Genomic DNA, 25737 nt, shown 5'->3' with positions numbered 1-25737 from the left:
TTTTTCAATACAGTGGCAAAGCTGCCAACGCAGTTATCAAGCTAACGCTAGCCAGCGACACAACTAACCAATGAAGTGAAACAGATAAGATACGTTGAAATATACATGTTTAGAAATCTATTATAAATTATTTGAATGTTTCACTTACTATGTGTTTATCAAAATACATTTCAGGAAAGAAACGCCGAGTGCTAATGCAAGAAACCAACTCCAGTCGTCTACTCTGGGCGTCGCCATGACAGTTTTTGGGGTGGGTTTGAAAAAATAAACTTTATTGAGATGTACAATATTTTGATGTACAGTATCGGTTCTAGACTGTTACGCGGTCCTCCCCGCAATCACATTGTCAAATTAGCACATTCAATTATACAAACAAAGCAAAAGAAGACGAGTAGAAATATTGAATTGTTAGCTAGATATGGACCGTTACCGTGCGTAAATTGTCAAATGTTGCCCAACGTTGAAGAAAAACCTCGTAAACTGCAATCTTACGTACCATCCGGTGTCATTAACGCTTGCTTGGCTTCTGTGTGTGAGTCGATGTGGGATAGATAACACACGTGTAATACAACTCAGATCGTAAGAGTGTTGTAACTAAAAGAGAATTTGTTGCTCCGTGAGTTTCAAAGTCTCAGTGTCAGGGGCGATGATCAGTGTAAACAGAACTCTTTTCCGGTCAGTATTTCGGCACTGTCAGAGGCATCTGAACAATGGCACATACAGGGGAACACAGAGTTGGAGAGGTAAGCGTTTTGGTATATTAGTAGTCTTGCAGGTAATTACTCGATACCTGTGTACTAAAGCTGATTCAAAGGGGTTGTGTTAAATGCGGAAGACACATTTCAATTTAATGAATGCATTCAGTTGTGCAAGGTATACTCCTTTCCTTTGCTATTAACCATTGCAGGCCTAACTTTTGTTTACTACACAAGTGGGCACAAGTTTATTATCCTTAACAAAACGTGTGTCTCTGTGTGCCAAGAATTCTCAAATCCACACTGCTCAATGAAGTTGAGTGGCAAGGCGTTTAGTTAGATTAGATTCGTTTTGGCGGAGTGTAGTTAGCCTCCCAGCTAGCGCAGTGGATCTGGACCGATTCCGGCTGAGAGTCCGGGCACCCGGCTGAGAGTCAGGCTCGGCCGACGTCATGTGGCCCGAATCTGGGCCACTTTAGGCATATTACGTATGGCTAAAATGCGGGGATTGAGCTCCGGCTGATTCCGGTGAGAGTTATCTGGCCCAAATATATTACGTGGGGCTCGGGCAGATTGAGGCTACTCTATGGCAGATGATTACACCGGCTGCTTTATATAATTAACATTTAATTCTTTATTTTTTCCATATTTTCTCATTGTTTCTGTGATCAAAATATACAATTAACAATTAAATTATTTAAGATTCCTGTTTAAGTAGTATAGTATTTTGATACTTTGTGAATGGAGCCTCCAGAGTGGTGCAGCGGTCTAAGACGCTGCATCAATGCATTCGGAAGAGGGCCGCTTCAGGGCCAATTCCTCATTGCTAGCTGGGCTACCAATGACTACATTGAGACGTTATTATTCAATGCTTGTAAAAATGCCCATAAATGTTTTTTGTAAGATTTTATAAGCAATACAAAACAAATGACAACATCATACATCAACTATCACACCTGCCCAAACCCACTAGCACACACCACACATCTCCAGCCCCCACATCACTTTCCGCCACATGGCCTGAAACTGCACCATTTTGTTTCACTCCATAGCCCACGCACTTTCAATATTTCAAAACTAAATCATAAGATTTTTCCATTGTGTTAATGATGGTGGGTTGATTGATTTCTACGGTTTTAGTATACATTTTTTCAAGAAGAGAATCGTCCAGCCCATTGGGTATCTCACTACACCCCCATAGGCCATGTCTTGAAATATGCAGACAGTAAGTTTACATAGTAATACTTCTGACAACCAACTTTCTAGCTCCGTCTACAACATCCAGATTTGATTTACTAATTTTCAACAGAAATATGGGTGTGGTCTGTTTAGGTTTTTTATGGGGGATTTAAGCACTTCCGGCCAATAGTTCGCAGCTAGCTAGCTCACTATTTATTTATTTGTATTTTACTTCACCTTTATTTAACCAGGTAGGCTAGTTGAGAACAAGTTCTCATTTGCAACTGCGACCTGGCCAAGATAAAGCAAATCGCTATCGCTTCTCACAACTTCCCAAACATGGATTCATGCACAACTGGCATTTTATGTTCGGTAAGGGGATTCCACAATAACTGGCATAAATGGAAGCTGTTCATGGAGGAGTGTTTTGACCACAATTTTTTTGGGAGTGAGTGCAGTTGTTAGGTGCCTTTTGATTTGCACCCACCTCCTAAGGAGGATGAGTCTCTTTGGCTTTGGCTCAAAGCATTGAACTTGAAGAAACCACCAAACTGACCCAACGTCTGTTCCTATCACTTCGTGGACAAGAGGCCAACTGAAGAGCATCCCTTCCCTGAGAAGTGGCTGGGCTATGATACTCTAGTACAAACCAAAAGGTGCCATCTCATCAGGTCATCAACACATACAGGTAGTTGTTAGCTAGCTGCTACTTGCTAGCTATTGTCACAGATGGGGTGTCCTGAATCAAGCAGAAGTTAGCTAACTTAACTAGCTAGGTTAGCGAACTATGTTAAGACTCCTAAGTCTTAACATACTGTAGCTATATCATTGTTACCTAGCTAACTCACTTAGCTAGCTAGCTTGAGGGCAGTCCAACTGATAGTGTTGCTAGCTTACTAGCCTAGCTAGATAAAAAAAAAATATATATTTAACCAGGTAGGCTAGTTGAGAACAAGTTTGTCTAACTAACATAGTTGGTCCCTATATTGTTAGCTATCCAACAACTTCTGTCTGACAATGTCTCCCCATGCCATGATTATCCCCATCCTTGCTGGCATGCCACTGGTGATGCTCATGAAATGTCTGTAACTACCCAAATTATTAAACATTATCTCAAGTCTTTTCTTTTTTTAACCTAACCCATGACCAGCACGCTGTCTGTGTAAGTAGGCTGTCTGTGTATTTTATTTAGTTAAACTTGTGGTCTCTTGTTTTTTTGATAGATGAAGACAACTCTGGTGATGCAGAGTCTCTGATCTGAGTGTGCCAATGCCACCGCAGTGTAAAGATGCTGATACTCAATGGGAAGTTCCAGCACTGACTGATCACAGCTAAGTGTCAAGAGAACCAGTCAACAAGCCCACCTGCCACAAACAAACCCAATGTGGTGGTGCAGAGCCATTGACCCACACCATCCTGAAGAATGACACTAACTCGGTGTTGTATAGTGGCCATCCTTTTAGTGTTTTCTTTGACCGTGTAGCATTTCTGCAGAGTGCATATCACTGATCAAATACTGATAACCTTGATGAAGCTGAAGCTCAATCTACTCCAGGGTGATCTTGCTGAACGCTTTGTTGTGTCCCAGGGAGTAGTGAGCAGAATCCTTTCCTACTGGATTGACACAATGGAGGAGCACATGAGGATCTACATTCCATGGCTGCCGAGGGAGACGATCCAGAACACAATGCCTTAGTGCTTCAAAGAGAAGTTCCCCAACACCACTTGCATCATCGACTGCTCTGAAACCACTCTTCAGAAAGCACACAACATTGATTCCAGAGGGAAGTCATACAGCCACTATTAGACCAGCAATACTCTCCAGTATTTGGTGGCCATTGCTCCATGTTAGTTTCTCCTGCATATGGAGGCAGATGCAGTGACAAGTTCATCACCCAAAACTCTGGCTTCCTGGAATACCTTAGGCCTGGCGATGAAGTTATGACAGACAGGGGCTTCACCATCCGAAATCTGCTGAATGAGAGGCAGGTAAACCTTGCCATACCAGCCTTCACTCAGAAAGGAAGCCACAAGCACGAGAAGGATAGCTAATGTGCGTATTCATGTTGAGAGTTATCAGACAACTCAAGGTCTTCAAAATCCTCTTCCAGACTCTTCTCATCAACCTGACACACAATGGACAAAGTCCTCAGAATCTGTGCAGCACTTGTTAACATGCAGGGTGAGATCATCCATGAGGATGCAGAGTGAGGAGTGACAATGTTCATACATCTGAAATGTAACTTTATACACTAATTTCATCCACATGAGATACTGTGTGTGTACAGTGCATTTGGAAAGTATTTAGACCCTTTGACATTTTCCACATTTTGTTACAGCCTTATTCTAAAATTGATCAAATGTTTTTCCTCTCTCGATCTACACACAATAGCCGACAATGACCAAGCAAAAACAAGTTGTATACATTTTTGCAAATGTATACAAAAACAACAACTGAAATATCACATTTACATAAGTATTCAGACCCTTTACTCAGTACTTTGTTGAAGCACCTTTGGCAGCAATTACAGCATCAAGGTTTCTTGGGTATGACGCTACAGGCTTGGCACACTACTATTTGCGGAGTTTCTCCCATTCTTCTCTGCAGATCCTCTCAAGCTCTGTCAGGTTGGATGGGGAACGTCGCTACACCGCTATTTTCAGGTCTCTCTAGAGATGTTGCATCAGGTTCAAGTCCGGGCTCAGGCTGGGCCACTCAAGGACATTCAGAAACTTGTCCCGAAGCCAATCCTGTTGGAATGTGAACCTTCACCCCAGTCTGAGGTCCTAATAGCTCTGGAGCAAGTTTTCATCAAGGATCTCTCTGTACTTTGCTCCATTAATCTTTCCCTCGATCCTGACTAGTCTCCCAGTCCCTGCCGCTGAAAAACATCCCCACAGCATGATGCTGCCACCACCATGCTTCACCGTAGGGATGGTGCCAGGTTTCCTCCAGACGTGACTCTTGGCATTCAGGCCAAATAGTTCAAATCTTGGTTTCATTAGACCAGAGAATCTTGTTTCTCATGGTCTGAGAGTCTTTAGGTGCCTTTTGGAATTCTCTAAGCGCGCTGTCATGTGCCTTTTAGTAAGGAGTGGCTTCTGTCTGGCCGCTATAACATAAAAGCCTGATTAGTGGAGTGCTGCAGAGATGGTTGTCCTTCTGGAAGGTTCTCCCATCTCCACAGAGGAACTCTGGAGCTCCAATCAGAGTGACCATCCTGCTCTTGGTCACCTCCCTGACCAAGGCCCTTCTCCCCCGATTGCTCAGTTTGGCAAGGTGGCCAGCTCTAGGAAGAGTCTTGGTCTTTCCAAACTTCCATTTAAGAATGATGAAGGTTACTGTGTTCTTGGGGACCTTCAATGCTGCATACATTTTTAGTACCCTTCCTCAGATCTGTGCCTCGACACAATCCTGTCTCGGGGCTCTATGGTTTTTGTTCTGACATGCACTGTCAACTGTGGGACCTTATGTAGACAGGTGTGTGCCTTTCCAAATCATGTGTAATCAATTGAATTTACCACAGGTGGACTCCAATCAAGTTGTAAAAACATCTCAAGGATGATCAATAGAAACATTGAGCTCAGGTGCACCCTTTCAAGTCTCATAGCAAAGGGTCTGAATACTTATGTAAATAAGGTATTTCTAGTTTCTTTTTAATAAATTAGTAAACATTTCTAAAACTGTTTTCACTTTGTCATTATGGGGTATTGTGTGTAGATTGATGAGAAAAAATATTATCCATTTTAGAATAAGGCTGTAACCGAACAAAATGTGGAAAAAGGGAAGGGGTCTGAACTTTCCGAATGCAGTGTATATTGTTTACTATTTAATCAGAATAATTTATGTTCCTACATTTGAAATGTACTGTAACTTTGCATGTTTCTGATAATTAATTACAGGCATCCACTAGGTGCTGCTATCATGCCTTCTCAAAATATATTTATAATACATTTTCTTCAACACCAAAATGTCTCTAACAGACCAAGACGGAAGACAACTGTTTATAAAGTGCCACGCTGTTTTCTTAATTTGTGCACTTGAAACCCAAAACCAGAATCAAACAGAAAACACATTTGAAACCCTTCGACATGCCTCCTTGTCCTTCATTTCAAAAGGTTAAGTATCAAAGAAAATGTCAACAGTGCAATTTCAGTGTTTTTTCTTAACACCATCATTTTCCAAGAGTAAGATGAGTTATGGTATGTTTGCATAATACGTTAATGAAATGTCATTATGAAAAGAGCTATACAAGGTACAATACAAATATATTCATAAAGCATAAGGAGTTATCCTTAGGCATTAGATAAACATGTATGAAGAGAGCTGTACAAGGCAAGGCAAAAAAAAAAGAATTATGCAAATATAATCAGGTAAATGTGCATATGAAGAGAGCTGTGAAAAAAAAAAAACGCCAATCAAGAGTTCTGCTTGGATAATAAGGTAGAGCTGACAGAGAGCTTTACAATGCTCAAAATATAAGAACTATTAAAAAACGCAAAGTATTAGGCCCGAGCCTAAATACAACAGATTCATATATTTGGACCAGAGAGTTAGTCTGCCTGACTAAAACTCATCTACTATCCTTGGAAGCATATGTGTGAAATAGAATACCTTCAGTTTAGGGATAACATCAGCACAGAACTTCGCATCAAACAGCACATCAATAACAACCTGCTCGGATGGAGCCAGACAAGCATTTTGCATCTCACCAGTCCTGTGCAGAACATTTCCATTTGCACCTACATGTAATACCCAAGGGCTCCATTAGGTTGCAGCTGAGGAACCCCATCCATCACATCTGTTAGTTAGCCAGAGAACAGTTTAGTCAGAGACTCACACTTCTTACTCAGAACAGGACATTTGATTTCTAGAAGTTCTTGAGAGTTTAACACTCCATCTGGGCTTGCAGAAAGCCATGGCTCCTAGACACTCACTACTGTGCCTCTACTCTCCCTCTACTCTCCAGACTAAACCCACAGCTCTCCATCCATGTGTAGGACACCTGATTGTTCTCCTTGCCATATGTGGTTGCTGAGTTCCCATGGAACCTGGAGAAGAGATGCTCCCGCATAAAGTTGTCTGGATTTGTTGAGGTGCACACAGGAACCTTTTCTGACTACCACGCATGGGAGGCACTCTGTGCTTTAGTGACCTAAAGGCTGGCACATTTACACTCCTCCAGCTTAACATCAACGTCATAAAATGACAAGCATTTCTGACACTGCATGTTGATGCCGTGTTCACCATGAGGCTGCTGGAGCTGTGTGGCTGCTGCTGGAACTTGATGACTGTTTGGTTTAGCTTTGATACACTTGTGCAGAATGCTCCCGCCTGGAACATTGGCCCCTTCCAAACTTTTTAAGTATGTTGTGTGAGTGGTACACAGGTTGTATGTAGAGATGGAGTGTGCTGTCAGAGAACTTGTCACTTGGTTTGTGACGTTTGCCACAGATCTCGCTCAACCTTTTTGGGATAGATTTGGCTGCGTCGCCGAGTTCCACTGGCATTGCTCATTTGTACAGGACACCCCTGTCAATCCTCCACACACAGCATTCTGCACTTTCAACAAACAACTACTGTTAGAATAATCAATTACAGTACAGAACACCCCTGTCAATCCTCCACACACAGCATTCTGCACCTTCAACAAACAACTACTGTTAGAATAATCAATTACAGTACAGAACACTAGTTTACATGGTGTTCACGGTTGACTAGTAGGTTTAGGTTATGTTGGTAATTTCCTATTTGATTGTAAAATTCACCTTGCTTCTGTACCTACTTCATTGCCTTTTGAGATTAGACTGATATACTTACACAATGAGCCATTGAAACCAAGAACCGTGTGTGCATGTTGTAATTGTTAACGTTATCAGTTCTGGTCAGTGATATGGTATCATCACATTTAGTGAGCTAACATCAAACTTATCATTCATAGAAAGGGCAAGTTATGATAAACAAAAAGCCATTGAGTTAGCTACTTTCCATAGCATTGCAGCTGCATGATTGCAAGACTTTCCCTGCCCTGCAACACAAGAACACCCCACAGTCTTCACTGTACCGACAGATGATACAAGAATCCAGGCAGAATGTTGGTGTGTTTCGCTCTGACTGGGCTGGACACCTGCTTTGAGGAACACCCAGGTTGTCATCCTAAAGACAGTGAATTAACACCCACCTAACTTTCCTGCTTTGGAGGTATTGATATGCCTCTGTGCTTTTGTAGTTCCTAATTTCTGACCCATCCACACCAATAGACAAAACAAAATAATTGAAGATGTCTGAGTAGGTGATAGCATTTTTTTTCATATCGTTATCTCACTCTTAAATAACCAGCAGATGTGGCACAGACTTGCCACTCACTTGTAATGTTTTTTCTTGGTATGATCCCACAACATTTTGAGCTAGCTAGGTAACGTTCGCAAAACGGAAAGAACGCCACAACGGAAGTCCTCCACAAAACAGAACGTTCAGACATTGTTTTGTTTCCGGGTTCTTAAATAAAGTGAAAAACATTCCCAGAAAGCATGGATTATTGAGTCATGACAGTAGCGGTGCATAGGTAAAATCTATGGGGAAGCCAAGCCAGGCAATTTTTTTTACAATTTATATTGTGATAATTGGGTTTTCTCTATAACCCATTAGAAAGTGCCGTATAAATGCATATCGTAGCCAATATAAGGCCAATAAGCCATAGCCTACATCATTTACAGACAGTTCCAAAGTACAAGTGTCACAGTGGTGGCATAAATTCAACCACATACGTTTGTGTTTCATCACAGTTAAAACTGGAGAGTATCATCTGTCCTGTTTAAGTACACAAAGAAAATATTGCATGCAACAAACAGTTACATGACCTACACAGCATGGTCAAATGCAAGTTAAAGTTAGTTGGCAAAGTTAATTTCACTATTGGTTTGCTTAAGTGATAACATCCTTACTGAAATGTTTCCGAAGTAGCAAGATTAGTCTAATGGGAAATGCAACCGCAATGCACTTCAACATGTTGTAGGCTAATTATAGGGAGAAGCCCCCGTTCAGGTCCTTTTTCACAAGTGATTGCAGCAGCTCTCCTGGTGGTTTGTGGAAGGAGGCATCAGCATAGACTATCTGCAGCTCATTTTCCAACCTCTTGTTGTTTAAAAAGGGTACGTCTGGAACAGCAGTGTGACTTCTGTCAGGAAACCCCTCTTGCTTTGAGTACTCGGGAAATGAACCATGATCAAGAACACGTACAAAGTTGAGGCTCTTCATGTCAGCAAACCTCTGGTTATGTGTAGTATGATTCCATTGAGTATTTCGAAGTGCAGCCATCGGTATCTGTCCAGGAGGCCATATCAAGAAGCTGATTAAACAGTATGATCTGCACAGGTGCACCTTGTGCTGGGGACAATAAAAAGCCACTCTAAAATGTGCAGTTTTGTCATGCAAAACAATGCGACAGATATCTCAAGTTTTGAGGGAGTGTGCAATTGGCATGCTGACTGCAGGAATGTGCACCAGAGCTGTTGCCAGAATTGAATGTTCATTGCTCTACCATAAGCCGCCTCCATTGTTTTGGAGAATTTGGCAGTATGTCCAACCGACCTCACAACCGCAGACCACGTGTATGGCGTCGTGTGGCCGAGCGGGTTTGCTGACGTCAACGTTGTGACCAGAGTGCCCAATGGTGGTGGTGGTGGGGCTATGGGATGGGCAGACATAATTGAACAATGAACACAATTGCATTTTATCGATTTGAATGCACAGGGATACCGTGACGAGACTGTGAGGCCCATTGACGTTCCATTCATCCGTAGCCATCGCCTCATGTTTCAGCATGATAATGCATGTCCCCATGTCGCAAGGATCTGTACACAGTTCCTGGAAGAGTCCCAGTTCTTCCATGGCCTGCATACTCACCAGAAGTGTCACCCATTGAGCATGTTTGGGATGCTCTGAATCGACGTGTATGACAACCGTGTTCCAGTTCCTGCCAATATCCAGAAGTTTCGCACAGAGGAGTGGGACAACATTCCACAGTCCACAATCAATAGCCTGATCAACTCTATGCGAAGGAGATGTGTCACGCTGCATGAGGCAAATGGTGGTCACACCAGATACAGACTGGTTTTCTGATCCACGCCCCTACCTTTTAAAAAAAAAAGTATCTGTGACCAACAGATGGATATCTGTATTTCCAGTCTTGTGAAATCCATAGATTAGGGCCTAATGAATTTATAAAACATTTCTGATTACCTAATATGAACTGTAACTCAAAATCCTGAAAATTGTTGCATTTTGCGTTTATATTTTTCTTCAGTATAACACCCTTATTCTTGACATAGCGTGCTATGAAAGTCAATTGACATTTGCAGGATATGTCTGTGGGGTCATCCACCTGGACTGCAATGTAGGGTGCTGAACCGACCTCACTGTCAACAGGGTTGGGTAAGTTACTTTTTAAATGTAATCCGTTAGTTACCTTTCTAAAATTGTAATCAGCAATGTAACTTTTGGATTACCTAAACTCAGTAACGTAATCTGATTACTTTCAGTTTCTTTTGGATTACTTCACCCGTAAAACATAAGAAAAAAATATTACCAATTTAACAACATTTATTGCAGAACCGCATTAGAACACATCACAAAACATTGACACAAATGTATTTAAGCCCTGTATACCTGCCTCTAACATGCGTCCTTCGTCCTGATCTTGTCCATTTACACTTATCTGATCACAGTCAGACCACGATGCATCTTTTAATTGTGTACACCTGCCTAAAAATGTGGGTACAAACACAATGTGCAGGACAAAGTATACATGTTAAAACCAGGTAAAAGTAAGGGCTTAAGTAACATGGATGGTGCTAAACACTTATCCCACGGGACACCAGTACAAAAAAGTATGAAAATGTATGCACTCACTAAGTCGCTCTGGATAAGAGTGTCTACTAAATGACTAAAATGAGAAATAGAAATATGAAAATATATATATATATATATTTTTTTTTACACATTTAGTCCAAGCTTAAGCAAAAAAAAGTGGAGCTAGGTGCAATAAACCAACATATCAGACATGGCATTGCAGTAGGCCTATTCTGAAGCTAGCCTACTCAGATGATTGAAGGCAGAAATTGCTGTTGTATTGCAGCAAAAGGACATGCTCTAGATGAGCATCAGGCATCCTGTTTCGATGAGGGATGAACAGGTTTCCACCATAGCTGAAAAGACGCTCAACTGGGGCACTGGAGTGTTGTACTTCAGAAACAAGTTCTGGACTATGGGAAACGATTTCAAGGAGTCCAAAGACTTGTCTTTGAGGTACTTCCTCACCTTATCCTCTGCAGTGCCACTGGCCCTAGTTGTTGCACCTCCAAAGAAAAAAAATATATATTCTGACTCAGACTCGTTCTGTGCTCCCTCATCAACCTCTTCGGCGTGTGTTCTACATAGAAGCCGTTTCTTGAACTAATGTGCTCTGCATCTCCGCTCTCTTTCCAGGGTTGTGCCAACACAGTCGAAACGTTGGCACTGTAGCAGGTGCCATTTTTGCTTCATGGGTGCTTAGCATAGGTCCAAACCGGCGGTCTATAGCCTCAATGACTGCAGTGATGATGTGTACAGAGAATGTCGCAAGAGGTATTTTCTCTGAGAGCTTAGACTTCAAGCTAAGGATTGTTGGGATAAGAAAGCCAAGAAAACACTTCTCTCCCTGAAGAATATCAATAGAGGATGCGAGTGGCTGTAGGACTGTACTGTACTCCTTGAGAAAAGCAATCTCACGAGGATGTAATTTGCTGCTCACACCCAGGTCTTCACAGATTTGCCCCAGCTGGTCAACTCTGAGGGCTATGAGTTTGGAGATGGCACGGTACTCTGAGCTCCATCTTGTCACACATGGAAAAGCTACTTTCATGCTTGCAATGTCCTCTATTGCCTCAAGCTAATGTGGATCTCTGTGCTTTGTTCCAAATGCAGGAACATTTTGACATTGCAGTTCTGTACAATTTTCATGATTGACCTTGGGATGCTGCTTTGTCCACATCATTGGTGGCGATGAGGTTGAGGGTGTGTGCCACACAACGTTGATGTGGAGGGAGAAAAAAGTTCAGTTCTTGCTCTACCTCCTCAGGAATCGCACCCACATCATCAAACCTTACTCCATCATCCGTCTCATCTGGCTCCTCTTCATTTCCACTGAACTCCCAGAATGAAAAGGGTTGCACATACTCTACGATTAAGCCAAATACCAGGTGATTAACCCGGCTTTGTGAGGTGTGTGTGCGTGGTCCTCTAGGTTGTAGTTTTGCTTGTTTCAATGGTGTTCAAAATGTCCCTTTTTGGCCATCTGTAGATGCCTGTGCATCTCTGCACTCCTCCATGTCATCTGGCTGCCATTTCCTGCTCAGGGCCTTCCATTGATTGTTATGCATCCTCTGAAAAAACTAAATGTAATTACTTACCTCTGACACTACAGTATAAGTAAAATAACAGTGAAGTCAGCACCTTGTTATTTTTTCAGTTAAGGATTGTAGCTTTACCCAACTTTTGTCCACCCTTTTGAAACATATGTTTCACTTTCTATAGCCTGCATGTCTGATAAACACAGGGCTGGGGTTGGAACATGTGACCAATCACACATGGACAAAGCTGTGAATGCAAGGATGTCTATGGTGGTTAATATTGTTTGTCTAGAAATACTCAAATATAAAATTTAAAAAAACAATTGACTAATACAGTATTATACTTTAAGTTATGATGGAATAATACAGGCATTTATTTGGGTTGAAAAAAACAATTGAACAGCAAGAAAACTGGAGTGTGGCTTTTTTTGATTTGGGTAGCATGTTACTCTGAAATCATAGCTACCTAGCTAACTAAGTTAGCAACAACCCTGACAGTGAGCATCTTATGTTGGTTTGCAGAGTGCAACTAGTTTTCAAAAAAAAAAAAATTTTAAATGTACTTTTGATTTAGCTAGCTAACTAGGCTATGTAGCCCAGTGAATCTCACCCAACTATCTGCAACTGATTTATCTTAGCTAAAATAGATTTACTTAGCAAATTGTTAACAAATTAGCACATACCATACTTGCTATGGTATCTTGCTAACTACAGTAGCTAGCAACCGACAGAGCAACCTTAAGTGAGCAGCATACCACATAGTGTAGGAGAGTTGGCAAGCAAATTAAACAGGCTAGCTAGCTTGAAATCTGACTAGCTAGCTAGTACTCTCTGAAGTCTCCGACCTATGCTAGAACATTGGTAACATTGTGAAGACAACCTGTCTGTCGTGTCACACCTGCCATCCTTAACTCCAAGTGTTTAATCAGGTTCGAAATCAAGTCTCTGGATGTCACGGCCGGTTGTGATACAGCCTGTATTCGAACCAGGGTGTTTGTAGTGACGCCTCTAGCACTGAGATGTAGTGCCTTAGACCACTGCGCCACTCGGGAGCCCAGACTAGTTTTTCATGACTCTGCCGTTGTGCTGTAGAATTAGTTAATTTTGTCTCTTCTATGAAATTCGATACATTATGTTATATTGGATTAAGTATACGTTTTTGTTATCTGTAATTGTCAGTTGGATATGCTCTCTGCAAAGTTTTGTATATCTTCCCTATCATATGAACATCCTTTTCTGACTCAAATAAGATTCCCTCGCATGCTGTTGCAGTAATGCACCTTAAAGTTTGTTGTCAACCGCCATATAAAGTCCACAGAGGAAAAAGAAGAACTAGGTGAGATTACTAGAAACTAACTTTGTTTCCCTTTTTATCTGTGGATTAATTGTCATAGTAGAGAGCACATGATTTTGTGTGACTCAAAATGGGTCAAAATTCTACAAAGATCCAGCAACAACAAAAAAAAGGACCTTGTACATTTCAGGTAAAATAACAACCCAATGTTTATATTCCAGAACAAATTAACTAGCAACAGCAAGCTACATAAATGTCCATGAATGTTTCAAGTGTGTTTCGACCTGGCCCCAAATTAATATAGTTGGTTCAGAATTCGTTTTGATATTTCAACCTGTGTCATGATCGCGTCTGGTGGGGATAGACAAACTCACCATGCGCACAATGGTGCACACGCGGAGCCGGTTTGGTCATAATGTCAAGGTTGCTCTTCAAAATTGTGTGATACGTAACTTTTAAGTTTTCATTTTAAACTATATTTGTCAGTCCAAAATTACTTTTTAATTCTGTAATTGAAATAATGTATTTCCTGTGACAAAATGATTTACAGTTTCTATGCCTTTAGTTTTCCATGTGGCCCAATTTATCGGTGAATTTTGAAACGCTATCGAAGGATTGTTCCATAAGGCTGTGTTGTTAGGAAGTGATATTGGTTCTTGTAGAATGTTTCATTTTCTTCCATTTTGTTATAGTGTTCTTAACTATGAAGTTGTTAATGTTCTTAGCTTTATCCTTTGTAAATAGACACGGAAAAATCTGTACATTCTTTCATGCGTACATTTGTACCTATATTTGTCCTGTGTAACTGCATTTATTTTCTTTGGGTACTGCAATCTGTCGTTTTTTCACAAAAATAGCATTTTACGTGAACCCCCTTCCAAGGGAGACGTTGTTTGTTAACGCAGAAGGAGCAGCCCTGTCATTGCATGCCGCAATTTGACAGAGGTCACATAGAATTAAGTTAAAATACTACGGATTGCGGCATTCAAAGAAAAGAACGCAGTTACACCGAACAAACGTAGGTACGCATGACAGAATGGACATTTTTACAAGTATCGACTGATACTGACTTGATGTAGTCAGAGGTAGGCTACACTCCTCAGTCATCACCTCGCCACTCAACTCCATCTGTCTGTCTGTACAGAGTTCCACGTTGCAACACCTGTAGCAGCGTACGACCTGAGGAAAGTGGAGCTGACCCCTCTGGAACAGAGGAAACTGACTTTCGACTCTCATGCCATGGTCATTGAGCTGGAGAGCAATGGTGGGTGCATCATTCTGGACTTGATCTGTAATTCTGCATCTGTGTTGCCTTTTCTGAATCCTATTCTGAAGTGTAAGTCACATCCAGACCAGGATAGGGAAATAAGGTGATAATTGATCCACAGTGTAATAAAGAAACTGGACACTATTGTAATGCTGATGATCAAATCTTTAATGATTTCTCTATTTTCAGGCTTTGAAAAGCGTCAAGCAGAAATCATAGTAGCAGCTCTGGTGACTCTGACAACAGCCAACATGGACATAGTGTACAAAGACATGGTGACTGGAGCACACCAGGTACCACACACACACACACACACACACACACACACACACACACACACACCCACACACACACACACAGAGCACACCAGATACCACACACCACACCAGGTACCACACACACTACACTCACAGGACACCAGGTACCACACACCAGGTACCACACTCACAGCACACCAGGTACCACATACACACCACACTCACAGCAGTCCAGGTACCACGCACACCACACAAAGGTACCACACACACACACTCACAGCAGTCCAGGTACCACACACACACCACACTCACAGCAGTCCAGGTACCACGCACACCACACTCACAGCAACCCCGGTACCACGCACACCACACTCACAGCACACCAGGTACCATACACACAGCACACAAAGGTACCACACACTCACAGCAGTCCAGGTACCACACACACACCACACTCACAGCACACCAGGTACCACACTCACAGCAGTCCAGGTACTACACACACACCACACTCACAGCAGTCCAGGTACCAACCACACTCACAGCAGTCCAGGTACCAACCACACTCACAGCAGTCCAGGTACCAACCACACTCACAGCAGTCCAGGTACCAACCACACTCACAGCAGTCCAGGTACCAACCACACTCACAGCAGTCCAGGTACCACACTCATAGCAGTCCAGGTACTACACTCACAGCAGCCCAGGTACTACACACACACACCACACTCACAGCAGTCCAGGTACCACACACACACCACACTCACAGCAGTCCAGGTACCACACTCACAGCAGCCCAGGTACTACACACACACATCACACTCACAGCAGTCCAGGTACCACACACACACCACACTCACAGCAGTCCAGGTACCACACTCACAGCAGTCCAGGTACCACACTCACAGCAGTCCAGGTACCACACACACACACACACACACACACACACACACACACACACACACACACCCACACTCACAGCAGTCCAGGTACCACACACACACCCACACTCACAACAGTCCAGGTACCACACACACACCCACACTCACAGCAGTCCAGGTACCACACTCACAGCAGTCCAGGTACCACACACACCCACACTCACAGCAGTACAGGTACCACACTCACAGCAGTCCAGGTACCACACACACCACACTCACAACAGTCCAGGTACCACACACACCACACTCACAGCAGTCCAGGTACCACACTCACAGCAGTCCAGGTACCACACTCACAGCAGTCCAGGTACCACACTCACAGCAGTCCAGGTACCACACACACACCACACTCACAGCAGTCCAGGTACCACACACACACCACACTCACAGCAGTCCAGGTACCACACTCACAGCAGTCCAGGTACCACACTCACAGCAGTCCAGGTACCACACTCACAGCAGTCCAGGTACCACACTCACAGCAGTCCAGGTACCACACTCACAGCACTCCAGGTACCACACTTACAGCAGCCCAGGTACTACACACACACCACACTCACAGCAGTCCAGGTACCACACACACACACACACACACACACACACACACACACACACACACACACACACACACACACACACACACACACACACACACACACACACAGCAGTCCAGGTACCACACTCACAGCAGTCCAGGTACCACACTCACAGCAGCCCAGGTACCACACACACACACACCACACTCACAGCAGTCCAGGTACCACACACACACACCACACTCACAGCAGTCCAGGTACCACACACACACACCACACACACAGCAGTCCAGGTACCACACACACAGCAGTCCAGGTACCACACTCACAGCACTCCAGGTACCACACTCACAGCAGCCCAGGTACTACACACACACACACACACACACTCACAGCAGTCCAGGTACCACACACACACACACACACACACAGCAGTCCAGGTACCACACACACAGCAGTCCAGGTACCACACTCACAGCAGTCCAGGTACCACACTCACAGCAGTCCAGGTACCACACTCGCAGCAGTCCAGGTACCACACTCGCAGCACTCCAGGTACCACACTGGCAGCATTCCAGGTACCACACTCGCAGCACTCCAGGTACCACACTCGCAGCACTCCAGGTACCACACTCGCAGCACTCCAAGGTACCACACTCGCAGCACTCCAGGTACCACACTCGCAGCACTCCAGGTACCACACTCGCAGCACTCCAGGTACCACACTCGCAGCACTCCAGGTACCACACTCGCAGCACTCCAGGTACCACACTCGCAGCACTCCAGGTACCACACTCGCAGCACACCAGGTACCACACTCGCAGCAGTCCAGGTACCACACTCGCAGCACTCCAGGTACCACACTCACAGCACTCCAGGTACCACACTCACAGCACACCAGGTACCACACACACCACACCCACAGCATCCCGCTTGCTATCCAAGCTAAAGAAGACCAGCCTATCACTTACACTTGTGACTGCTGGTATGTATGACAGTGTGTGCTTCAGTTACACCCATGGAATTGCAATACTCTGAACCTTCACCCCCATATTATACCCTCTTTCAACCACTCTCTTGTAGGTTGTTCTGTTGTAAGACACCCCCCGCACCCCTTCTCTCGCTCTCTCTCCTGTGTATCTTGTTTAGGAGATTGCGCTGCAGCAGATCATGGCTCACCTGGACTCCATCAGGAAAGACATGGTGATCCTGGAGAAGAGTGAGTTTGCCAACCTGCGCTCAGAGAACGCTGTACGTACAGAGAACCTTTCCTCCTCCACACAATCACTGCCTGTCTATCTCTCCTGATCTAACAAGTGCACTAGGGATCTATAATAATAACAATAATATATGCGTTCTACATAAACCTGTGTATGTCTCTGCAGAAAATGAAGACAGAGTTGGAACAGATAAGGAACAGGCTGATGGTGAGAAGTGATAAGAGATCCCAAAAAATACTACTATTATAAATATTTGTGTATTTTTATTGATGAACATATTACCTTTCTATACAGAACATCTGCCCTGGCTGACTCAGCAAGTAGAGCTCTATAGGAAAAACTAAAACAATCAAAGATATTGGTTATGCCACGTATTCCAAACTGTATCAGACATGCGTGTGTCCTGTTCTGGACTATTCAGCAGGAGTGTGGGGTGCTAAGAGGTATTTTAAAAATGAACATGTCCATAACAGAGCAGTACGTTACTTTTTAGGTGTCCACAAGTTTGCACCTATACTTGCCATAACTGGGGACATGGGCTGGGGAACCCTGTGAGGTGAGATGGAAGGCATGTGTGGTGAGACTTTGGAATAGACTGTTGGATATGCCAACTGCCAGAATAGCCAGTAAAGTTTTTCAATGGGATCTATCTATAGGGGGACATGGACAACTGAAATGTTTGACCTTTTTCAACAGTCTGACTGTGAACATCTTTACAAAAAACAAATTAAGGGAGACATGGATATGATTATAAAACAACTGTTGATGCAATATTTTTTTTTTAAATGGGTGGAGGGGATTAATCTTAAACCCAAGTTGAGAACCTTTTGTTTTATTAAGGGTGAATTTGTGTGTGAGTGATATATTATGTATAACCTACCTAAAAGCAAGAGATCGCTATGTGCACAGGTAAGATCAGAGATATTGCCTCTGCGTATTGAAACAGGTCAGATCAGGGATATTTCCTCTGTATTGAAACAGGTCAGATCAGGGATATTTCCTCTGTATTGAAACAAGTCAGATCAGGGATATTTCCTCTGTATTGAAACAGGTCAGATCAGGCATATTGTCTCTGCGTATTGAAACAGGTTAGATCAGGGACATTTTCTCTGCGTATTGAAACAGGTCAGATCAGGGATATTTCCTCTGTGTATTGAAACAGGTCAGATCAGGGATATTTCCTCTGTGTATTGAAACAGGTCAGATCAGGGATATTTCCTCTGTGTATTGAAACAGGTCAGATCAGGGATATTGACTCTGCGTATTGAAACAGGTCAGATCAGGGATATTTCCTCTGTGTATTGAAACAGGTCAGATCAGGGATATTTTCTCTGCGTATTGAAACAGGTCATATCAGGGATATTTTCTCTGCGTATTGAAACAGGTCAGATCAGGGATATTTCCTCTGTGTATTGAAACAGGTCAGATCAGGGATATTGACTCTGCGTATTGAAACAGGTAAGATCAGGGATATTGTCTCTGCGTATTGAAACAGGTTGGTATTGTGGTGAAATGGAAGAGGAAAGACTGTAACTATTGTGACCTAGAAGAAATAGAAAATAAAACTCATTTTATCCTCTATTGCCCTTTCCACCACGATATACGCTTGCTCTTATTCCAGAAAGACCACCAGATATACCCTGGCATTATGTGGCTGAGCGATGAGGAGTAACTGAAATGTTTTTTTTATCCATTGTATATTTCCGTTTGCGAAATATTTAGATAAAGCCTGGAATAAAATGAAAAAGGGCTACCTATAATTAAATTATAAAAAATATTTAGATTCTATGTGGTAAATGGCACGTGTGTATGTAGATTGTATATAGGCTTGTCTCCCACATGAATCTTCTCTTTGTGCCAGACTGGGTTCAAATGCCTTCTGTTTATTTTTTCTGTATTTATTTATCTCTATATGTTATGTTATGTATGTACACTACCGTTCAAAAGTTTAGGGTCACTTAGAAATGTCCTTGTTTTTAAAAGAAAAGCAAAAAAAATGTATCCATTAAAATAACATCAAATTGATCAGAAATACAGTGTAGACATTGTTAATGTTGTAAATGACTATTGCACCTTGCTCAGTATGGCACCAGGGGCCTCCCACTACTCTTTCTATTCTGGTTAGAGCTAGTTTGCGCTGTTCTGTGAAGGGAGTAGTACACAGTGTTGTACAAGATCTTCAGTTTCTTGCCAATTTCTTGCATGGAGTAGCCTTCATTTCTCAGAACAAGAATAGACTGACGAGTTTCAGAAGAAAGTTCTTTGTTTCTGGCCATTTTGAGGTAATCGAACCCACAAATGCTGATGCTCCAGATACTCAACTAGTCTACAGAAGGCCAGTTTTATTGCTTCTTTAAATCAGAACAACAGTTTTCAGCTGTGCTAACATAACGAAAAATTGCAAAAGGGTCTTCTAATGATTAATTAGCCTTTTAAAATGATAAACTTGGATTAGCTAACACAACGTGCCATTGGAACACAGGAGTGATGGTTGGTGATAATGGGCCTCTGTACGCCTATGTAGATATTCCATAAAAAATCTGCCGTTTCCAGCTACAATAGTAATTTACCACATTAACAATGTGTACACTGTATTTCTGATCAATTTGATGTTATTTTAATGGACAAAAAAAATGTACTTTTCTTTAAAAAAAACAAGGAAATGTATAAGTGACCCCAAACTTTTGAAAGGTTGTGTGTGTGTATTATTTTACTGCTATATGTATATATTTGTTTGGATAACCTTTACTATTATTTATTGATTTTTACCTTACATTTTTTTCTCTCTTTATGTGATGCGCAATGAATTATTGTAATGTTTGTTTGTGTCAAAAATAATCCCATAAGGGATGGGTTGCCAATTGGTGATTTGACACGAAAATAAAATGGAATTCATTCATTCACTGTATTATTACTGTATGTTCTATATGTAATTCTGAGTTATTTCATCTGTTTATTGTTAAACTATTACATGATTCATAACAATTATAGTTTATCAGTAATCTCTGTGGTGCTATGAAATCGCTCAGTGGTTTCTCACTCAGTACGTCATGTGACTTGTGTTGATACATCCAAAATGGCGCCCTATTCCCTACATAGTGCACTGCTTTTGGGCCCTGGTCAAAAGTAATGCACTATAAAAGAGAATAAGTTGCCATTTGGGATGCAAACAATAACTTGTGTTTCCTGTTTTCACTTCAGGAGGAGAGTAAGAAGGTCCGAGCTGAGGCCAAGCTGGACATCAACCTGGAGAGGAGCAGGGTCACTGACATGGTGTGTGCGTGCACATACGCGTGTGATTGATTATTACTCCTGAGACCTTGAATTGGCATTCTGCCACATGCTTTCTCTCTCTCTTTCTCACAGGGCATCTGTCTATTTGTTTCTCTATCAGTTTACTGAGCAGGAGAAGAAACTTATGGAGAACAGCACAGAGTTCCACAGGAAGGTATAATGCCATCTTGTCCATGATGATATTTCTATACTCCCACCACAGGCTATAACAGCTGCATTTCTTTATGGGGCGGATTCCCAGAAACAGATTAAGCCTAGTCGTGTATTAAAAAGCACATTTTAGTCCAGGAGGACTAGGCTTATACCATGTCTGTGAAACCAGCCATATGAGTATAGTAATATGATTCCCTATGTTAATGTTCTCCTCAGAACGCAGTCATTGACCACGAAACGATGGAGACGACTAAAAAGATTGATCTAGAGGTGGCCTCCCTGAAAACTTTACTGGAGTCGCTGAAGCTGGAGACCATCCGCTACCTTGCAGGTACTGTGTGTGTGCGCGCGCGTTTGTATGCCAAATCAAATGTTATTTGTCACATGCTTCGTACGCAACAGGTCTAGACTAACAGTGAAATGCTTACTCATGGGTCCTTTTCCAACGATGCAGAGTTAAAGATATGTGCTTGTGTGTGTTTGTTGACATATTTCTGTATATTCAACTATTCTTTGAAATATGCTATGAATTTAAGTGGGATCATGATATACCCCCCTCTGCTTTTCTTTTTGGTAGCATCCGTTTTCGCCTGCCTAGCAATTGCCTTGGGATTTTACCGCCTTTGGAAGTGACCGTCTCTGCTGTGGGGGTTTGATTACATTGTTCATAGATCCCACTGGGTGCACACTGGTTAAATCAACATTGGTTTCATGTCATTTCAATTTCTACTTATGTATTTCTACTTTAATTGCAATCTAGAGTACATGGAGAGCTAAGACTAAGGCCAAACATGAGTCATTAAATTAATCAACCTATTAAACAAAGTCAATCAGATATTTTGAACATAACTGTTGAGTGATACAATGTACAATAAACGTATTTATAGGCACTATATCTATAGTTTATACAAATGGCTCAATACTTCCAAGAACTGTATTTGGATATGGATTCCACATGACTTGGAAATAAACAACTTTTCTCAATGAACCACATTTATTGAATACTTAAGTCATTGTCCATTCCTGATTTTGATTTCAGTTCATCTTTAATTTCCAAGCAACCGAGAGTCTGTTGCACCACTAACAATTCCCCCTCCACCATACTCGACACCCTTGACCCACTACACAACGCCCTATCCCACCTGGACAAAATTAAATACCTACAGTATGTGAGAATGCTGTTCGACTACAACTCAGCTTTCAACACCAAAGTGCCCTCCAAGTTCGTAGCCTTGGGTCTGAAGTCCTCCCTGTGGATCCTAGATTTCCTTATGGGCCGACCCCAGGTGGTGAGGGTAAGTGAACAACACCTCCCCCGTGCTGATCTTCAACACAAGGACCACCCGGGTACCAACCAGTACTCAACCCTGCACCTTAGGGAAGCAGTCTGTAATTAGTCATTGAACACTGGTCACCTAAAAATAAATTACATACTGTTTTAACCAATGATGTATATACTGTATTCTAGTCAAGGCTCATCCTATATACACTTGATATACTGTAAGTCCAAATATTTTACAGTGGGTACATTGCAAAGTTCTGGGAATAAACACTCTGCCAGGGTAGTTCACATATCCCATCTGCACTCCGATTTGGAGAAACATACAAGAACAGACAAACTTCTCCTTCCTGCCATTTACCATGCAATTTATTTTACATACTTCGACCACTCCATTAATCTTTTTCATTAGAGCAATGTCGAATTCTTCTGTACTCCAGAATGACTCGTTTGACAGGTTTCCTGCTTCGTAAATCGAAGCACAACACATCCATCAGTTTGCGTGAGATCCAACATGTTTCTTCTGACCAACAGATACAACAACAAAAAATGCACTTCTAGTGATTTTCAGATTTAACTTTCTTCACCAGTTTTGATATTTCAAACGGATCCACGAAGTTTGGCATATCTTGTTTACCCCAAATCGTATTCCTACTATATAAAATGGGGAGTCTGCAGAAGTAGATGTATTTTTCACAACAATTTTTGGACGAAAGTCCATTTATCCTCATTTCCACCGCCATCAGATTCAAGCTCCAATTCCGCTTCCACCATTGACCTGGCTGCAGCGGCGCTTTCGTGACGTAGTCAGCTAACATGCTGTCCAAACCACCTGCGTTGCTTGCGAGAGCATTGTAAAATAAATGTACATGTTATTTAATCATTTCATCCAAACTGCTCACTCTATTGCATAGCCAGGTGCATAGCTCGCAAATCCTGCCTCTCCCAAATATTTGTTTTATAACTAACCCAAGATGGACCAGAACCTGTAATTTCCAATTGGAGCAAATTATTCATAGTGGGCAGAATAAACACGGAGGTGGGCAGAGCCAAGCACGATCTAGTGAGATCATATTGACTCATTCTAGCATTTACTTGCTTATTTCCGTTAGGGAACCCCTACTCTGTGAAGTGCGCATGTGCAATAACTCAATTTACCCTTGCACTCCTAAACAATGCAATTTTTACAACATTTGGCATAGGGTAAAGTCTACTAAATGCAGCCCACTAGGTTACAGATTCTAGTTTTGGAAACAGAAAACTGTATGGAGATCAAATGTTTGATCAATGAGAAAATGTGCAGAATCTCGGCCCAAATCCATCTCGCTCCATCTTCTCCCACTGCCGGCCACTATCTCCTAAAACAAATTAGCTAGCTAAATACCATAAATATTTCGACCCCTCCCCAAATTCATATAGTTGGTTTTGGTACTTTAACCTGCGAGTCATGGACGCTTCTGGGGGACAGACAAAACAACATGCGCACGCGAGGAGCCGGTTTGGTCAGCATGTAATCCGTCTATTATGCAATGCATTCGAATTTGATTGGCTAACCTGAGATGTTAACATTTTGACCAATTAGGTTGAATGAATGAGTCGTTCGCAAAAAGTTCACGCGCACGCAACTCAAACTATCCAATAGGAGAACACCAACTGAGGCTGTATAAAAATTATTTTGTATGACGCGTTTAGTTGATCGCGTTGCAGCCGCCATCTTCTGACATAAAAAAAGAAGAGTGGAAACGTCGATTACAGATGTAAAGGGAATACAAAATAATTCGTAACGAGTTGGAAAATAAATATAAAGTCAAATGTGTTTATGGACTGCCTCGTAATAAATGGTTATGTTTCTGATAAGATTGGTTTAGTATTTGATCGATCAGACATCGCAAAGATGGACGACGCGGCGAGGGAAGATGCCTGCCGAGAGTATCAGTCCTCCCTCGAAGATTTGACATTCAACAGTAAACCTCACATCAACATGCTGACCATTCTGGCAGAGGAGAATCTGCACTTCGCCAAGGATATCGTCGCAATAATTGAAGCACAAATCACCAAGGTTTTTATGAATATAGAATTTTCAATTTCAGCTATTAACTTCGATGAAGAAAGCTATGTGTAAGCTAACAGTAGCCCTGAAACAGCTGCCCATGGCAACATCATGGCGGCAACACTGTTGAATCGCTGTTCTTGTTGTAGCGACATAACGTTGGCTATCGTTTCTTGTCAACAGTACCAGTTTCGTTTCAACAAAATATTAACGTTATAGCAATTCATTTCATGCTGATACATTTAGAAAGATAATGTAACATTATCTACGGCTAGCTAATGTTATCCCCTGAGCTAGCTAGTTAACGTTAACATGCCATTTCGGAAAGCCGATTGTCGTTTGCTAGGAAATAATTCAGAAATTCAGTCGCCAGATCAGGGTAACGATAGGAAGCCAACATTATTTGTCAGATCTTATATAAAGACGTTAAGCTGTGGGATATTTTTCACATTTCAGAAGTTGACGTTATTTGGAAAGACGTTAACGGTACCGAAACCGAATCAAATATGGCGACATGACGGAGGAAACTTAATGTTGGCTATTTCAGTTAGCTAACGCTAGCATGCCAGTGCAAAGCATTCCACAAGTTTGACAGGTTTACACACGTGGTTTGGCCACATCAATTGCCAAATTTAAACCAGTACACACAGGCCTACCAAACAATGCTAAATAGTTATTGCATACATTTAGGCCTTGTTTCACTTTCTACATAAATGACTTGAACCAGAATCTGGGTTTACAGGAGACGTTGAATATGGGGATTCTCCTTTAAGGCCATGAAGCAGATTTTCAGGCTTAATAATGTAAAAAAAAAGTCCGCTACTTACCAAAGAATGGAGTTTCGCTGAGCAACTATTGTAATCACTGCCGGTGCACGGGTCGATCGGCTGATCCAGAATCAGTTAAGGTCATTTGTTTGTAACTTCAGGTGGCCTACAGGCCTAACGTTACTGCTGGTTAGTTATTGTTCGACAAAAGTATCTAGCTAGCTGAAGTAATAATAACAAAACAAATAATAGGTACACACAGATGCAGACCGAATATGTAGCTGTTGAAATATAGAATAGTGTCAATAGTTTTCTTGTGAAAGTAAACTGGTCTCTTTCAATTTGACTTATCAGCTGCCTTTGATCTTATCTATTTGAATTTTGAAATGTCAATGAATGGTAAAATGTGATAATAA

The 25737-nt window shown here is 42.1% G+C and overlaps 3 protein-coding genes across 5 annotated transcripts in view; 2 read left to right on the top strand and 1 right to left on the bottom strand.

Annotated features, from left to right (window-relative positions):
- Positions 1-599, bottom strand: part of alg8 (ALG8 alpha-1,3-glucosyltransferase) — a 43405-nt gene extending 42806 nt beyond the window's left edge. The window contains exon 1 of one of the 2 annotated variants that reach the window (XM_045716814.2): positions 497-599. Coding sequence is in view for 1 of the 2 variants with exons in the window: in XM_014195768.3 (XP_014051243.1) it covers positions 149-237 (89 nt within the window). In the remaining variant the exon portion in view is untranslated. Of the gene's footprint in view, positions 1-148; positions 425-496 lie in introns of those variants that run through there. The other variant, XM_014195768.3, reaches the window with a different exon arrangement.
- On the top strand, positions 346-22218 carry ccdc90b (coiled-coil domain containing 90B). The gene is made up of 9 exons (NM_001141680.1): positions 346-743; positions 14702-14821; positions 15014-15117; positions 17708-17809; positions 17944-17985; positions 20980-21051; positions 21173-21226; positions 21442-21556; positions 21803-22218. Exons 1-9 carry the CDS (start codon positions 647-649, stop codon positions 21856-21858), a joined length of 762 nt encoding a protein of 253 aa, NP_001135152.1. The 5' UTR covers positions 346-646; the 3' UTR covers positions 21859-22218.
- Positions 22219-24193: 1975 nt separating this feature from the next.
- The window catches only part of pcf11 (PCF11 cleavage and polyadenylation factor subunit), a 41682-nt gene continuing 40138 nt past the window's right edge, over positions 24194-25737 (top strand). For both annotated transcript variants that reach the window (XM_045716813.2, XM_082974372.1), the window contains exon 1: positions 24194-24563. In XM_045716813.2, coding sequence (XP_045572769.2) covers positions 24324-24563 — 240 coding nt within the window. In that variant the 5' untranslated portion in view covers positions 24194-24323. The remainder of the gene's footprint in view (positions 24564-25737) is intronic.

The sequence above is a fragment of the Salmo salar genome, chromosome 04 (genome assembly GCF_965601325.2).
Source record: "Salmo salar chromosome 04, fSalSal1, whole genome shotgun sequence".
Lineage (NCBI taxonomy): Eukaryota > Metazoa > Chordata > Actinopteri > Salmoniformes > Salmonidae > Salmo > Salmo salar.
This window is presented reverse-complemented; position numbering and strand designations above follow the sequence as displayed.

Coding starts and splice junctions, on each gene's coding strand:
- ccdc90b (NM_001141680.1), top strand. CDS start 647: ATGATCAGTGTAAACAGAACTCTTTTCCGGTCAGTATTTCGGCACTGT. Junction 21,052..21,172: donor GGAGCAGGGTCACTGACATG/GTGTGTGCGTGC, acceptor TTTCTCTATCAG/TTTACTGAGCAGGAGAAGAA. Junction 21,227..21,441: donor GCACAGAGTTCCACAGGAAG/GTATAATGCCAT, acceptor TGTTCTCCTCAG/AACGCAGTCATTGACCACGA.